The sequence below is a fragment of the Oscarella lobularis genome, chromosome 2 (assembly GCF_947507565.1).
Source record: "Oscarella lobularis chromosome 2, ooOscLobu1.1, whole genome shotgun sequence".
In the NCBI taxonomy this organism is placed as follows: Eukaryota; Metazoa; Porifera; class Homoscleromorpha; order Homosclerophorida; family Oscarellidae; genus Oscarella; species Oscarella lobularis.
Genome location: NC_089176.1, coordinates 2,254,302 through 2,269,918, shown reverse-complemented (window position 1 = coordinate 2,269,918; position 15,617 = coordinate 2,254,302). Strand labels below are relative to the sequence as shown.

Here is a 15,617-nt window from a genome sequence, read left to right as displayed (position 1 = left end):
CTATCGGCGTCCAGAGGAGGAGGAGTCCAGACAAGCGCCGTACGAGGGCCGTGCGAGCGCTTGCTGGTTCCTGTATCGGTGTCCCGGAAGACGATTCGCTCATTCACACTTTCGCTACCGCAGGAGACGCCATGGTCGCTTTGGCCGCCTTATTCCTTCTTCTGCTGCTCGCCGGACAGTCTCGCGCCCTCGACCAAATAGAGTTGGAGAGAAAACTCGCTATGTGCGTCGCAAACTGCTACAAGACACGTGAAGGCACAAACGTAGGACAACGCCCGGCCTCCTCGCTTCTCGCCTCGTGCCCGCCTGCAATGCAAACCGTCTTCGTTATTTGTATAAGCGCTCATCCATTATGGATGGGCGCGTCTCCGCTTCTAATTTCCCAATAGTCTATCGTTCCTTTTGTATACTCGTGGACGTCGCGATCGATCGCACCGGCCGCGGGGGCCCTCTATTTTCTCATGATTTTCTTCTCTCGTGCGCAGCTCTCCGAACCGTACTACTGCGACTCGTCGTGCGAAACGGTAAGACCGCGATCGAAGACTTGCAGGAAATGGGTTCGCGTTCGGGTTTTTTTTCCGGAGGGTGCTTTTGCTGTTTCTATTTTTTAACTTTTTTTTGTCGTCGAACGTTTTTCCAGTGCGCGATTCCCTGCTACGCGGACAGAAAAGCGTTTGTCAACGCGTCCTATTGTCATTCGTATTGCGCCGAGAAGAAATTGAATTCGGTTAGACTTTCCGCTTCCGCTTCCGGCTTCTTTCTTACGAACACGTGCTCGCAGAAACAACTCCACATATGCGAAGATTCGTGCACGTTCATGAATAAGGAAAGTACGAAAGCGACGCGACGATGGAAAAATAATCCCGTCTTCTTTTCTTCGATATTTTTTTAGTTTATCGTTCGGGTCCCTTACCGTCGCAAATCAAGAGCGTGGAATTCAACTTCACGACGGAGGAGATTATCATTCATCACAAGAACGACGTGCTATATAATAAACGGAAACGGGAAAAGAACTATCCCGTTATATATTTGTTGCGCGTCGCTCGGGTCGACGCGAAGTATATACGGGGTTCTGGGGGGTACAGCTCATATACGTGGCCTGCCACGTTTGTTCTCGTTTCAGACGTAAACAGTCACGCTCTGTTTAGGTCGTTATTTAGTTATTTTTTTGCATTTTTTAGCGACGATTTATACCCTTTTCTCGTCTGCGGCCTCAGCTCGCGTGCAATGCCATGTACGTTTTGTACGCGGAAGCAGTCAATAATCACAGCTACGCTGATTATGTAGGAAGCCTTGCTTTTTCAAGCAAACGTACGTTATAAATAATAATTTATTTATTTATTTATTTATTTATTTATTTATTTATTTATTTATTAGAGTTGGATGTTCCGGTCGACAGTTGCGGGTCTTGGTGCGTCGACTGTAGCGTGCCGTCTTACTGCGGCAGCCAGTCTCGTACCGTCCTAATCAACGTCGGTCGACCGTTCAATAAGGATTTGAATGACGCTTACGAATGGAATCAGAATTGTTACAGCTCGGAAGCGAAGCGAACGATTCGGTGGAATCCGACGACGGCGCTGACGGGCGATTTTTGCTACGTTGCTACGGTCCTATCGCACTGCGAAGGAGTCCCGTCAGTGCCAAATCGGATCTATTACATTCGAAAGGTCAGAATGAGATGGCAAAGGAAAAGCTCAGTTTGAAGTCACTATAGAACGAGACCGAACTCGTCTTGGATCAATTGAAGCCGGACTGCAATATACTGATCCACGTACGTTGGGGGGGGGGGGGGGGGAGGGAGGAGACCCTAGTATTATTAAAATTAGTATTGAAGGCGTAGTTTCTGTAGTTCTAACTGCGTGTATAGATGGTAGCGGGCTCTCGCAAACCTGCCATACCCAAAAATAAAATCAGCTCGCAATTGGTTTTGAAGACTCCAGACGGTAACGCGTGGCACGAACGAATAACGGACTCGACTATAAAATTTAACGAATCTTTTTAGTTAATCCTCGCTGCTGTACGTGAGACGCGAAGCAGCGAGAGACGCGCTTTTCCTCCACGTCTTTTTCGTTTTAGTGACGCAATACAATCGCATCAACTTGATCGAAACTCGCACGCTCAATGCGACGACGGGAACGTACATGCTCACGGTGACGTGGGAAAATGCTCCTAGTCTCATCGTCAGCGAATACAAACTGATCTTGTCGATGAAAGAAGAAATTATGTCGTACCCTGTTGATATTTTCAGGGGTGCATACGTGTATGGAAAGAATAAAGCTTATGTGTTTGAATACGAAATCGCGGCAAACCGATTTTATCAAGTTACTGTAAGATGCCACGCGAACGAAATTAATAATTAATTAATTATTGATTAATTGATCTAGGTTAGAACTTTCGTTCCTAATGACTTTAGTATTAAAGGTCAATCCGATCTCTTTTTCTTCACGACTCGTAAGCAAACTTGTTGTTTTGTTTAAGTAATGATAAATTTTAACTTTTCAAGCTGTTATTCCTCCGTCGCCCGAAGACGTCGTCGTTCAAACGGTGTCTGGAACGACGAATTTGCTTGTCACGTGGAATTTCGACGTCGACAAGGTCAACGAACAGCATGCATTTCCTGTTGTCGGATTTGAAATCGCCTACTTTCCCATCGATCAAACGGCCAAGAACGAGGGCAGAAGAGCGAACAATTCAAAGGTAAAGGAAGACACGGTTTCCAACGCAAAGGAACGTCTAATTTCGTGTATTTAGAACAGGGAAACTAAACAAATAGATCAGGTGAAACAGACTAGTCGCTAAAGAGGAGTACATTTAAATTTAGATTGTATTTAGGACGTTCGTCAATACGAGATCGAGAATTTAAAAGGAGCGACGCTATATCAAGTGATGGTAACGAGATAAAAAAATGGGATTTTTTGCCAGTGGGACAACGTCCCCCACCACACAGGTGAAAGCTGTCAGTGCAGGAGGCTGGACAAGTGACTACGTCACGAAAGAACACGCGACTTTGGGTGGAGCGTTTCGCGACGCGTTTGTTTTTCTTGCATACGACGGGATTTTCTAGAAAAGAAATCCGCCGCGACGTCAAATTTTCTGATCATCGCGTTCGTCACGTGCGCTCTCGTCTTCGCCGTCGCCGTCGCCGTCGCCGTCGCCGTTCGTTGCGTCCGAAGCGAGAAGACGGCGTACGAGGATCGCATTCATCAGCTCGAATTGTCGAACTATCGTCCGCCGCGCTTCGATCCGGTCGTCGCGCCGTCGGAGCCGCCCGACGAATGGGAACTCGATCCCGAAGATCTCACGCTTCTCGACGTTCTCGGCGAGGGATTTTTCGGCGTCGTTCTCAAGGGCGAAGTCGTTCACAGCGTCTCGACGAGCGAATCGACGGCGTTCGGCGTGCGGCCGCGTCGATTGGGCTCGCGCTCGCGTCGTCTCGTCACGATGCGATCGAAGGGATCCGTGTCGACGGTGAAGACCGTTGTCGCCTGTAAAATGCTAAAAGGTTTACCTAATGTACGAATACGAATAGATTGTAAATTAAATTTTTTTTCTTATAAGAGGAGGGTAGTACTATTGACGATCAGATGGAATTGGTCAAGGAGGTGCAGCTGATGAAGAAAATTGGTCAGCACAAGCATATCGTCTCGATGTTGGCTTGCATCACGAGAAGCCATCCGCTCTGTCTCATCGTCGAGTATTGCGCCAACGGAGACTTGCAGGCTTATCTCCGCGCTTCGAGATCATCTGTAGACACTGACATAATTAATTAATTAATTAATTAATTAAAAACTTAATTTTATGTTTTTAGTGGACTAGTGTCGAGAGTCAAGAGAAGCAACGCGTAGCACATGCGACAGAGGCGCTGGAAGACGCGGCTGTAAATAACACCTAAATCAAGATTTTTTAATGAATGAATGAATGAATTTTTTCAGGGCAGTTGCATGAATTTGGCTAGTGACGACGCGACGACGGCCGTCGTGCTGGGCGCCAACGTTGCCGTCGCGGCGTCCGTTGCGTTGCCGGCCGCGTCGGCGCTTGCGCCGCCGCCTCCGATTCATCCCGGTCAATCGCATCATTCGAGCATTTGCAATCTCGTCGACGGCAAAGAGGAGGAGGACGCTCGATTGGCCCCGACCGATCTGCTTTCGTTTTGTCGTCAGATTGCTTCAGGAATGGTACGAAACAAACTCAATTTATATATATATATATAGGCACATAATAATTATGTTTAGGATTATCTCTCTGACAAGGGTTTGATTCATCGCGATTTGGCGTGCCGAAACGTTCTCGTCGACATTGGCAAACTCGTCAAGATCTCCGACTTTGGTCTGACTCGCGCAGTGTATCAGGACGCGTCGTACACGCAGACGAAGCGCACTCGTCTACCGCTCAAGTGGATGTCCATAGAGGCAATCACCGATCGAGTCTTCACGTCGGCGTGTGACGTGTAGGAGGAAAATTTTAGACAGGAACCGAACGATAAAACGTCTGTTTTCTCTTTAGATGGTCTTTTGGTGTCGTTATGTGGGAGATATGCACTCTGGGTAAAAGCGTAGTTTTTTATGTGGACCCCTCTGTTGACCTTTAACATTTTTTGAAGGCGGATTTCCGTATCCAACTATTTCAAACGAGAGACTCCTACATCGTCTTCGTAGAGGCTATCGCATGGAGAAACCAGACAATTGCTCAGATGACTTGTACGGCGCATATTTTAATTGATTCTTTATTATATCCTCTCGGTTTTTCTAGGTATGCTATGATGATCCAATGCTGGCACCCAGATCCCGTTTTTCGTCCCAAATTCAGCGTCCTCGTCAGCGCCCTCGATCAGATGCTCGAGGCCGGGCAGCCGAGCACGTACATCGATTTGAATTTTTCAGCGACCAATTCCTTCTGGACGACCGACGAGACCTCGCTGATGTCGGAGTCCGATTCCAAGGCAGGGTTTGCGTTGCCGTCGTTTGCTTTTGACACGAATATTCCCGTTATTCGAGAAGAAGAGAACGCCAAAGACAACGAAAACGAAAATGACTTTGAAGACGTTTTTCTACCCGATGCTTCTCCTACAGATGATGGTGGTTATTTAGATCCGACTCGGTTTGTTGGAGCTTGTGTGATGAAGGAAGACAAAGCCGGCTACTTAGAACCGGAAACGATTGCATGGAAATGAAAAAAGATGTGGCCTATGATTACATGGAAGTCGACTTCGTTGTAGAGTACGTGTGAGTGAGTAGCTAGGGACTATGTTCATCTGAATATGTAGTACGGCGAGTTACAGGTTTGTGTTTGATTTTTTTTTTGGGAATGCTTCAAGTTCTGTAGTACAGTAGTTCTGCTTTTACTTTCAATTGTGACTTTAGTGTCTTACAATCCAAAGTTTTCGATGGTTAAACTGTCCTGCCGGGTTCCTTGCACAGCGTTTGAAAATTCCACAGCCTGAAGCGAACGACGTCATTTCCGCTCGGGTGTCAGACGACTCAACGCATCTCGGGGAGGAGTACGGCTCAGCATAGGCTCAGCGATGACTGTTCGACGACTGGAAGCGGTTCTCCTTTTCACCGTTGGCGTGGCGATCGCTCTCGACCCAATCGAACTGGTCGAGAAGCAGACGCGATGTCACGCGAATTGTTACAAATTTAACGCGACGAACGTGAGTTCTAGAGTGACTTCGAACTCCGAGCGACGTGGTCCGAGACGTCCTTTAGACGCAGCGTAGCGAGCGGGGGCCCCCGGAAGGACCCGTTGTAGTACAGTGAGAAAAAGCCCTAAGCCGTTTCTCTTTCACGTCCACAGACACTGGAACCGTACTTCTGCGACAGCGAGTGCCAAATGGTAAGCGAGCAACTCACCATTTCGTAGAAAATACCCGTCGTTTCTCTTCAGTGCTCCGTTCCTTGTTCGCGCGCCGTGTCCTTTGACAATTCTTCATTCGCTTGCAAGTCGTTTTGCGAGGTGACGAAATCTTCCGGTTTCATTGCCCTTCTTCCTAGTACTGGTGACCCCTTAGAACAAACTTTGTCGAACTTCCTGTGATTTCATTGCCTCTATTGACAACGTAACAGGTGTGACGACGTACCGATAAAAGATAAACAACAAATCCTTTCACTCTTTCTCTCTTTTTTTTTGACGTAGCTCCCACACAGTCTGATCTTCCACGGAAAGTCGTATCGATTACAGTGGACATCGTCGCTCTGAGATGGTCGCAGAAACAGAATCAGTTCTACGCGAAGAATTCTCAGTCGAAAGACATACCGGTTCTGTATTTGGTGTTGATTGCTCAGGCTGACTCGTACAGAAACAACGATTATTCGTGGAAGCCTCTAGTCACAGCAAAGGTACAAATACGTTTATAAATATATATATAAATAAATCGTAATATGTATTCTATTTGTTTTAGGATAAAATGATTTTGCTTTCTCAGCTGAAAGGTTCTGGCTTGTTGAAGTGCGATTTAAATTACGTGTTCAAAGTAGCCGCAGTGAACAAATATGGCTTTGGCTCGTACAGCTCGCCGAGTCAAAACATTTCTAGCAGCAGTAAAAAAGATCGATTCTATTGAATTATTTATCTAAGATATTATATCTAGATTTGGGCTTGAACTGCCGTTGGTGTCAATCGCCGGCCAATTGCCCCATACCATCTTACTGTGGTCAACAGAGCACCAACGACGTTCTGGATTTGAAGGGACTGAATGACAACAGGAACGACTTGTTTCAATGGAACGACGACTGTTTCCATCCCACGGCAACTCGAACGATTTCGTGGAACGCGACGTCGTTTCCGACGGGCGACTTCTGCTATTCCCTCATCGCGATAATCGGCTCTTGCGACGTCGACGAAACGCGAATATACATCGTCAAGAAGGTCGAACGCGTAAAATGATAATCGTAGCTATTAGCAAAACGTCTGGCGTTGCGCGTCGATAGAGCGTCACGAAGCTCGTTCTCGAACAATTGAAGCCAGGCTGTCGACTGGACATTTACGTAAGGCCGGGATGCTATGCTTAGCTAATATTTACTTATTACTCAAGGGAGTTGCTGGTTCGGTGCTGGCGTCTGTGGCCCAGCGGCGGCCTCACCTAATCTTGAACGTTCCCGGTACGTTTCCGCGGATCGATATTCTTGACTTTGCGTGATTTTCCTTTTCGTGGGGCAGGCGAAAGTCCTCTATGCGGTTCGTTTGATTATACATTGGTCGATTCCTCTGTTTAATTAAATTCTCCCGGCAGTCAACAAGTCAAAGGGCATCGGATTGGAGGCTACGACGCCCGTTTTCAACGTTGCGACTCGCACGTACGAAAGCACGGTGACGTGGAAGAGACCGTCGGGCGTTTCCGTCGACGGCTTTTTCGTTCAAGTTCTAGTCGTCGGATCGAAGGGTGTTATTGATGATGTCGACTTCTCTGAATATCTACCGGCAGTTAGCGGCAACGATCACGTTTACAATCGTCAAGTCGAATTGAGTCCGAATAAAGAGTATCGGATTGTGGTGAGGAGGGGAAGTTTTAGAATGGCGTTTAGTGTTGTGTGTATATATATATATGTAGGTTATTCCTCGGTTCGATGACGTGGGATTGTCGGGGAGTAGCGTTCTCGTGTTGACTTTGCGTAATACTACTTCTTTATCTTACGCGTTTCGTTAATCTCGTCGTGCTCTCTTAGCTTTGGAGCCTCCCGTGCCCGTCAATTTGACGATCGAACCCGTCGAGAAGACGACGAATTTGCGCGTCCGTTGGCGCGTCGACGTTGACGCCGTTCACGCGTCGTTTCCTCTCGTCGGCTTCGTTATTGAATACTACGAGATCGACAAGTCGAAGTCGGACGTCGATCCGCTCGACGGGAGGCAGTCGGCAGTTTCGATTCAAATCAACGACTCGGTATACGAAAATGACAATAAGAGTATTGACAATAAATATATTGTTCTTTTAGAATGCGCGAGAGTATGAGATACGGAATCTGAAGAGAGGTACTCTTTATCACGTTATGGTTAGTCTCGAAACCGTGTCTAATGCAATATAGAGATGATGTGGCCCCTTTATTTAGATTAAAACGGTCAGTGTTATTGGCGAAATCGAGAGCGAGTTTGCAGAGGCGGAGCAGACGACGTTGTGTACGCGTGCATTCCCACGTGGTTCTATTAATTTATTTTTCGTTTTTAGCTCCTCCTGAAGAATCGAAGTCTTCCATTCTTTACATCGTTCTTCCCGTCCTTGGCGGCCTGATCGTCGTCGCCGCCATCGTCGTCATCGTCGCCGTCGCGTGCGTGAGACGGCAAAAGCAAGGCTATCGCACTCGAGTTCATCAACTCGAATTGGCGACGTATCGTCCGCCGCATCTCGCGCCGGGCGTCGACTTGACCGAACCGCCGGACGAGTGGGAACTGAATCCGGAGAATCTCACTCTGCTCGAGGTGCTCGGCGAGGGCTACTTCGGCGTCGTTCTCAAAGGCGAAATCGTTCGCGGCGTCGAGCCGACGCCGTCGACGCCGCGACGACTCAACTCGGCGAGAGGATTGAGACACACGTCCGTTCATTCGCGCGGATCGACGTCGAAAGTGAAGACGATCGTCGCCTGCAAGATGTTGAAACGTAAATTGAAAAAACGTTAAAATCTTATTTTGGTAATCTTTTTTCTGTAGAGGATGGCACCAATGCTGATCAAGTGGAGTTACTGAAGGAAGTGACGCTGATGAAGACGATAGGACAGCATGCGAACATTGTCAGCATGCTGAGCTGCATCACGCGCAGTCATCCCGTCTGCCTTCTTGTCGAGTATTGCGCCTATGGAAATCTGCAGTCGTATCTAAGAGCTCGGAGACCGACGGTCAGCAACTAATTAAATAATTTTACGATGTTCATTTATGCGCAGGGCAATTTGTTGAATTCATCGAAGAGAAAGTTGCAAGAAACGGATGTAAATACGGAAAACGTTAGACTATATGTTTTTATCATTATCATCTCCTTGCAGGGTTACATAGAAATGAATTTGGGAGGAGAGGGCCCTTACGCCAACGTGGGGCCGGCAGCCGACGCTATTAGAACGGCGGAATCTACGCCGATCAAGAAGCCTTCTTTGCCCCTTGACGAATCGGAAAAATTGACGTCGTCTCTGCTGCTCTCGTTTTTCCGTCAAATAGCCGCCGGAATGGTAACTTCATTATTTTCCGTTTTTTTTGTTGAGACGAGACTATTCTTTCTCTCTTACTAAGGACTTTTTGTCGGCGCGCGGCTTGGTTCATCGCGACTTGGCGTGCCGCAACGTTCTAATCGACGCCGACCGAGTCGCCAAGATCTCCGACTTCGGCCTGACGCGCGCCGTCCATCAGGACGCGGCGTACACGCAGAAAACGCGAACTCGTCTTCCCTTCAAGTGGATGTCGATCGAGGCCATAACAGATCGCGTCTTCACCGCAGCAAGCGACGTGTAAGATCTAAATAAAATAACGACAAAAGCCGACGCGTAAAGTTTGGATTTTAAAGATGGTCTTATGGAGTTGTTATGTGGGAGATATGCACATTAGGTACGTTGATTGTATTCAGTACATATAGAGAAAATTTAATTTTTGTTTTTAAGGTGGATTTCCGTATCCCGTCATTTCAAATGCCGAGCTCCTGTCGCGTCTAAGCGAAGGATATCGCATGGAGAAACCGGACAACTGTTCGGACCAACTGTGCGTCTATAAAAAAATTTTGAATTAAACTCCTAACCCTCTCGCTCTCTTTAGCTACGATCTCATGGTCCGTTGCTGGCATCCTGAACCCGACGAGCGACCGCGCTTCAGCGCGCTCGTCTCCGCGCTCGATCAAATGCTCAACGCCGACGATCACGACGCGTTCGTGAACTTAAACATCGCCTCGGCGACGCAGTATTGGATGTCGGCGAGCGACTTGAGCGACGCCGACTCGGACGCCGAGCCGGAGGTGCCGTTTCAGGATACCCACTTGCGTCAGTTCTCGTTCGACGAGCCGAACACGAGCAGCCTTCTCGGAATCGCTCTGAAGGCGATGAGAACGGACGAGGACGCTTTTCTTCCTCGCGTGCCCGATTCCGCCGCCGAGTACACGGAAATGAATCGGTCGACGCCGATCGAAGACGAGACGTCTTTGCAGAACGGTTACAACGCTACGGCTACGACGCAACTGTGAATAAGAAATCGGTTTTTTCTTGCACGTAAGACCAACTTTTGTTGAATTTTTTAGATAGTTTATTATTAAGTTCCGAATGTATTAGCAAAATTTTCAATGTAGTTTCCCAGCAAGAGAATTCGAATTGATCTGTACAGCAACGATAGGTAAGACACTCCTCACGGATAACTCCACGAAGAAGCTGAACTCCTCACGTATAGGCAATCTCGGAAAAGAGTGGAATGATTTCTTGTCCAGTTGACACTGGAGGATTGAAACCGTGCAGTGGGTAATATCTCTAACATCATTTAATCGAAATAGAGTTTCCTTTTCTTCGGGCTGACGTACGGTAAGAAACAGATTTTCTGCTACTTCGTCAGAGACCAATTCTAGTCGTTGAGCCACAACTGAGAAAAAGAGTCAGAGAATCAAAATTACTAGCTGTAATAGTCCTCAAATAAACTCTTGACCATGTGGATATACAGCCTTGTTATCAATGCTCGCTTGGAAAGTCCCCAGTCTAATGGAATAGGCTTTCGACATCTAAAAATGAGTTAATTGACTTAGATGAGGGAGAAGCGTTCAGAGGTGATCACAGACATCTCCTCCATGAGCAGATACTCTGGAGCGTCGTTCGACACGTTAACGGAGACGCTGCTCTTTAGAGTCTCAACGCGATGATACCAAAACGGAGGAAGAACAAGCATGTCTCCGGAACGAAGTACAACGTCAATTCTTTTGACATCACTATGAAAAATAAAAATCGCAATAAAAATCGAACGTATAGAGTTCAATAGCAAGGCCATCTAGCCTCCACCTCCTCTCCCCTGGTATGTGTATATCTGCTTGATTTGGGAAACTTTGTTTTATCTACATCTGTCACATTTGACTGTGACCGTAGTGCTAAACGTACCGCTGTCATTGTCAATGCGTCTTACTGTGGGGAATCTTCTTACGGGGTGTAAGCACGGATATAAGTACATTTCGGTTGACGGCTGGACTTGTATTGAGCAACAAGATACATGAATGGAACGGACCTGTACTCCGTATTCATTTACTACAAGGTCTGTAATGGGCTGGAGGTCACTGAGAAACTGAGGTCTATAAAAAGCGTCATTAGACTGCTTACATGTGTATCTCAACAATGTCAACTTTAGCCGTCCAATATTTTGACTGAAGTAGAGATACGTGTCCTTTCTCTCTTTCTACATTCAGTCATGGATAAAAGAAAGCACTTTAGGCTAATAATCTTACCTCTCCTTTTCCGCTAAAACACTTAGAAGTGACACATTGACTTTCCTGATAAAATCTGACCACTTTCCCTTTACAAACGGCTCTAGCGGCTTATTATGGTGAAACATTATAAAAACAGGATCTCCTAATTGCCTGTAACCAGATATAGCACAGAGCACACAGGCTACTCGTAGTATATAGCCAACCTGTAAGCAGACACGTTGCCGAAATGTTCGTGCAAGTTCTGAGCTGTCCACGTGGAAGCCTTCCATCTAAACATTTATTTGTACACCGGATTTTTAGAAGAAGGCAACTACCTGTCTGCAATGGTAGAAGTCAACAGAGTTAGCCATCGCAGCTCGGCGACTTTCCTATGAACTGTGCGCATGAGTATGTTTTACTGTTAAAATTGACTTTGCCTGTAAGAAAAGCCTGCTACTGAAGCATCTAGTCGAATTACGTCTGGCAGAGGACGAACACTGAAGGCCAGGTGAAGAAACAAACATAATCTAACCTTTCGTTTGACTGCCCAGTTTGTAAAATGCATAACAGACAGCAAAACAGAGTAGAATACCGTTCAAACTCCACGCAAAGAGCTTGCGAGTAGCAGTTGTTGACATCAGCATCCGGGAATTATTTTCGAGGCGAAGTCGCGGATGTCGTGGGCCACAGCGACGGCCAAAGCCGACTGCGCAGCAAGATTCAAGGGTTTCAATCTGAGAGCAACATCCTCGTTAGCTCGCTTCGTTCTCCGGCCACGCGTGAGGGAAAAGTTGTGCATTCAATGGCAATGACGTGAGTTCCGGGCGTCGATTCTCGCCCTACACGCATGCTTCTCCCAAGAATGGATCAAGGCCCGAGACAAAACTGTAACGACCGGGCTTCAATAGAAAATAGGCCGCGCGGCACCAGGCACGGAAAGAACGGGTGGCAGCCGGATCCGCGGAGGAGTGCAGGGAGGACTCTCGCTTTATTGTTTTACTTGCCCTCTTATACTCGCAGGGCAAGTAAAACAATAAAGCGAGAGTCCTCCCTGCACTCCTCCGCGGATCCGGCTGCCACCCGTTCTTTCCGTGCCTGGTGCCGCGCGGTCTAATATCTATTGAAGCCCGGTCGTTACAGTTTTGTCTCGGGCCTTGATCCATTCTTGGGAGAAGCATGCGTGTAGGGCGAGAATCGACGCCCGGAACTCACGTCATTGCCATTGAATGCACAACTTTTCTCTCGGAACTAATAACACGTGACTATTCTAATCTGCGAACACAACATAACATCTCCCTCCAGAATGAAATCGACGTATCCCTGGAAAGCAATGGCCCTGGAAAGCAATGGTTTTTCTAATGGTTTACGACTGCAACGCTGAGGTACGGAGGAAACAGGTTCATTATGTGATCAATAATCTAGGAAGCAACATGACAAAACAGATTCTCTCATACAGCACATACAACAAGCACAAGAAAACCATACCCCTGTCACGGATCAGAAAATGGTCCGTAACCATCTCCAACTAAATACCTTACTGCCTCACTGTGTATTCCCAAACTAGTGAGACTGGTAAACCGAATAAGATCATTCTTCAATAGCTCAGATATCGCTCGACGTCGAACTTCGCACTTCAGTGAACGTCCAAGTCGATTCACAATACACCGATCTGTCTCGAGCGTCTCAGCCGCAAGATGACGAAGAACGGTCAACTGAAACTGTTGAACTTCAGGTGACCTTGGACTGTCTTCAAAAACCTCGTTGACATTCGCTTTGGACACTTGAAGAATTTCCTTTTCAAGCTCCTCCTGTGTTTTCACGATGCGACTACTTTCAACTGCCTTACTGAGGAGCCCAACGCGTCCCCCCGTCAACTCGTATACTCGATTAACATCGAATAGCATGGATTGATCCGGATTCTTTCTCAAATGATTTTTCAAATATTTCTTTGATCTGTCCTCGTTGACATCACTGGCGTAGATTGGCTCGAGACGAGAACTGGCGCTGATCGAATGCATAACGTCAAAAGCAAGCCCACTTGAATCGATAAGAATCCATTTTATGATTCCCCCGTCAATGTGCTTTTTGGCTATTTTAATCAACCGCAAGAGCTCTTCTGTTCCGGATTCGCGGTTTGGCAAGAGAGCGTTCACTCCATCAATAATAATTGTCGTGATTTGGCCATCTTTCTCTTTACGAGCAGCGGCACCCAAGCGATCAGCTACTTCATGCAGGTACTCTGCATGGACTTTATCATCGTCATCTTGGGCAGACGGTTTGGGAACACCTGGCATAACAATTGGATTGTCCATGCCAAATTCTTTGGCAAGGCGAATACCCAGCTTTGACTTATCGATCAGGATGTAATGAACTCCTTTCACTCCCTCGTCCTTTAGCTCCTTGACAACTTCTTGCACAGCTTGCGATTTGCCTGCTTTGTGCGGCCCGACATAAACGAAGAAACTCGACGTCGGCTCACTCGTAATCAGATCCCTGAGCATCTCTTTCTCTTCTTGTCGATCGATAGGTTGCTTCACCGTCTTTGGCTCCTGGCTTAACGTTGTGGACTTTACGCTGGACCGAAATCGCTGACGAGCGAACAAGCCGTACAATGATCCTCCAATTAGTGTTGTGACTATGCCGCTTACAACCGCTAAGGTTGTCTTAGTGGATCTTCTGCCAGTTTCTTGCGTGTTAGTGCTGCCACTTTCACGAGAAGAGTTTTTTGGGGTGCCATTTGCATTCAAGAGCTTTTTGCCGTCATTTGCATTCAAAAGCTTTTTGCCACCATCTGGCGTCAACCGTGCAATATTGAGGCCTCTTTCGTTGCTATTTTTTAAATAAGACCTCTTCGATTGACAGCAACGAGAAGTGACGTGGGCGAATAATGAAGGTGACAACTTGAAAGATTGCGATGGAGCGATTCTGGTTGGTAGAAATGAAACGATTCTTGAAAGATGTATCACCCGCGCTGCAAAGCCGCCGCTGCTCAAAAGAAAATACCCACTGCCACTATTTGCTTGCTGTACATTTTTACCGGTTTGAGTGAAAGGCAAACATAATTTCAATTCCACGCTTTCTTCAAAATTCTTAAGATCTGATAATAGGCAAATTCAGGTCAGTGAAATCAAACAGAACGGCTGTGGAGCAAGATACAAATTTCTTAGCAAAGGACGGAATGACGCTATAACAAGTTTTCTCTCTGATATACCGGATAAACAGAGAGAAGAGCCTTCAATACTTAATTAATTAAAACTACGCGAAAAGTTCCGCGTCTCCGTTGCGTGTATTGGCTTATTTCAAAATTTAATATGCCTAATTTATACGGTAGTATTCATCTTCATGAAAGCAGGGTTTCATTGGGAAGGGTTATTTATACTATTGTGCGAATGTAAACTAGCGGCAAGCTCTCTGATTGGTCAAGCTAGGCTATACTTGGAATCATATGATTCACAGGCAGTGTTTATACGTATGCGGGCCCTCTTCTGCGCTCACTAAATACCCGGGCGATTGGAGGTTTGCTCTGCGTTAGCTGGCTTTGCCTTACAACTTATCCCCAAAGGCCTTTAATTAATTAAGGATCATGCGATCAAGCCGCACGCTCTGCCGAACTAATTTACTTGATAGTGGCATTGAAATTGATTATCGGTTGATTAAAGGACTGATTGATTAAATCCCGCTTTTCCGCTCTCACAAGTCTTTTTTGAACTGATAACCAACAATGCTAGTGTCGAGAGGTAGTTCAGTTGACATGCCTATCAGTATGACGCAATGACTCCACTATAGTCTTGCGCCTGAAGGAAAGTGGCTCGGCGGCCTTTTCGCGCGTCACGCAGTCACGTGCAAACCGTAACATAAAGAGGCTTCAAAAGGAGACCTTCGGCGCAAGCACTTCACAGTTTATCAGAAAGAATAACATGGCTTTTGAGGCTACGCATATTGCTCGAGGAGCGCTAAAACGCGATTAAACGCCTTGGCACTTCATGCCTGCACAAGCGTGCCTCCCTGAAGACGCGACGCAGACTTCTTACCAGATCAAACAGACGACGAAGCAATTGTCCGGCGCAAGAAGACGACTTCTGCGCGACGCGAAACACGCGATGCGATTGCCGATTGCCGATTACCGATTGTTGATGTCCGCATGCGCGATTGCTGTTCCCCGGACAAGAAAATGATGGCCTTTTGTGAGCCATCATGTGATCCCCGAACACCCTCAGCACCGTATCCATTACTCTAACTTTAGGAAAGCCGATGTGCATAATGTGCATAATGTGACGTA

The 15,617-nt window shown here is 46.9% G+C and overlaps 2 protein-coding genes and 2 long non-coding RNA genes across 9 annotated transcripts; 2 read left to right on the top strand and 2 right to left on the bottom strand.

The window, feature by feature from the left end:
• The first annotated feature begins 27 nt into the window (after positions 1-27).
• Positions 28-5,392, top strand: LOC136183395 (uncharacterized). Its single transcript, XM_065970006.1, has 24 exons — positions 28-263; positions 486-524; positions 641-727; positions 782-830; positions 893-1,125; positions 1,182-1,311; positions 1,378-1,667; positions 1,715-1,771; positions 1,868-1,943; positions 2,003-2,017; positions 2,077-2,327; positions 2,385-2,451; positions 2,504-2,697; positions 2,752-2,778; positions 2,833-2,889; positions 2,948-3,011; positions 3,065-3,502; positions 3,559-3,746; positions 3,809-3,877; positions 3,933-4,175; positions 4,233-4,447; positions 4,504-4,544; positions 4,601-4,697; positions 4,750-5,392. The coding sequence occupies exons 1-24, from the start codon at positions 132-134 to the stop codon at positions 5,168-5,170; spliced, it is 3,480 nt and encodes a 1,159-aa protein (XP_065826078.1). The 5' UTR covers positions 28-131; the 3' UTR covers positions 5,171-5,392.
• Positions 5,393-5,473: 81 nt separating this feature from the next.
• On the top strand, positions 5,474-10,262 carry LOC136183397 (uncharacterized). Its single transcript, XM_065970009.1, has 23 exons — positions 5,474-5,650; positions 5,794-5,832; positions 5,884-5,952; positions 6,008-6,062; positions 6,133-6,335; positions 6,398-6,536; positions 6,587-6,864; positions 6,927-6,983; positions 7,031-7,097; positions 7,156-7,173; positions 7,229-7,488; positions 7,547-7,607; positions 7,662-7,876; positions 7,929-7,985; positions 8,043-8,109; positions 8,159-8,587; positions 8,638-8,822; positions 8,868-8,912; positions 8,967-9,146; positions 9,208-9,422; positions 9,479-9,519; positions 9,573-9,669; positions 9,724-10,262. The coding sequence occupies exons 1-23, from the start codon at positions 5,522-5,524 to the stop codon at positions 10,142-10,144; spliced, it is 3,327 nt and encodes a 1,108-aa protein (XP_065826081.1). The 5' UTR covers positions 5,474-5,521; the 3' UTR covers positions 10,145-10,262.
• On the bottom strand, positions 10,061-12,172 carry LOC136183403 (uncharacterized). 6 transcript variants are annotated; one of them, XR_010669165.1, is made up of 8 exons: positions 11,674-12,172; positions 11,563-11,628; positions 11,378-11,509; positions 11,276-11,328; positions 11,080-11,224; positions 10,724-11,026; positions 10,594-10,666; positions 10,061-10,530 (listed from the first exon to the last, which is right to left on the bottom strand). It is a non-coding gene; the product is annotated as an uncharacterized lncRNA (long non-coding RNA). The 6 variants fall into 6 exon arrangements; XR_010669161.1 differs by having other exon boundaries at positions 11,080-11,328; positions 11,674-11,818; positions 11,871-12,172; XR_010669162.1 differs by having other exon boundaries at positions 11,080-11,328; positions 11,674-11,775; positions 11,871-12,172.
• A 1,140-nt stretch (positions 12,173-13,312) lies between these two features.
• LOC136200035 (uncharacterized) lies at positions 13,313-15,430 on the bottom strand. The gene is made up of 3 exons (XR_010673277.1): positions 15,370-15,430; positions 14,376-14,435; positions 13,313-14,323 (listed from the first exon to the last, which is right to left on the bottom strand). It is a non-coding gene; the product is annotated as an uncharacterized lncRNA (long non-coding RNA).
• Positions 15,431-15,617: the final 187 nt, after the last annotated feature.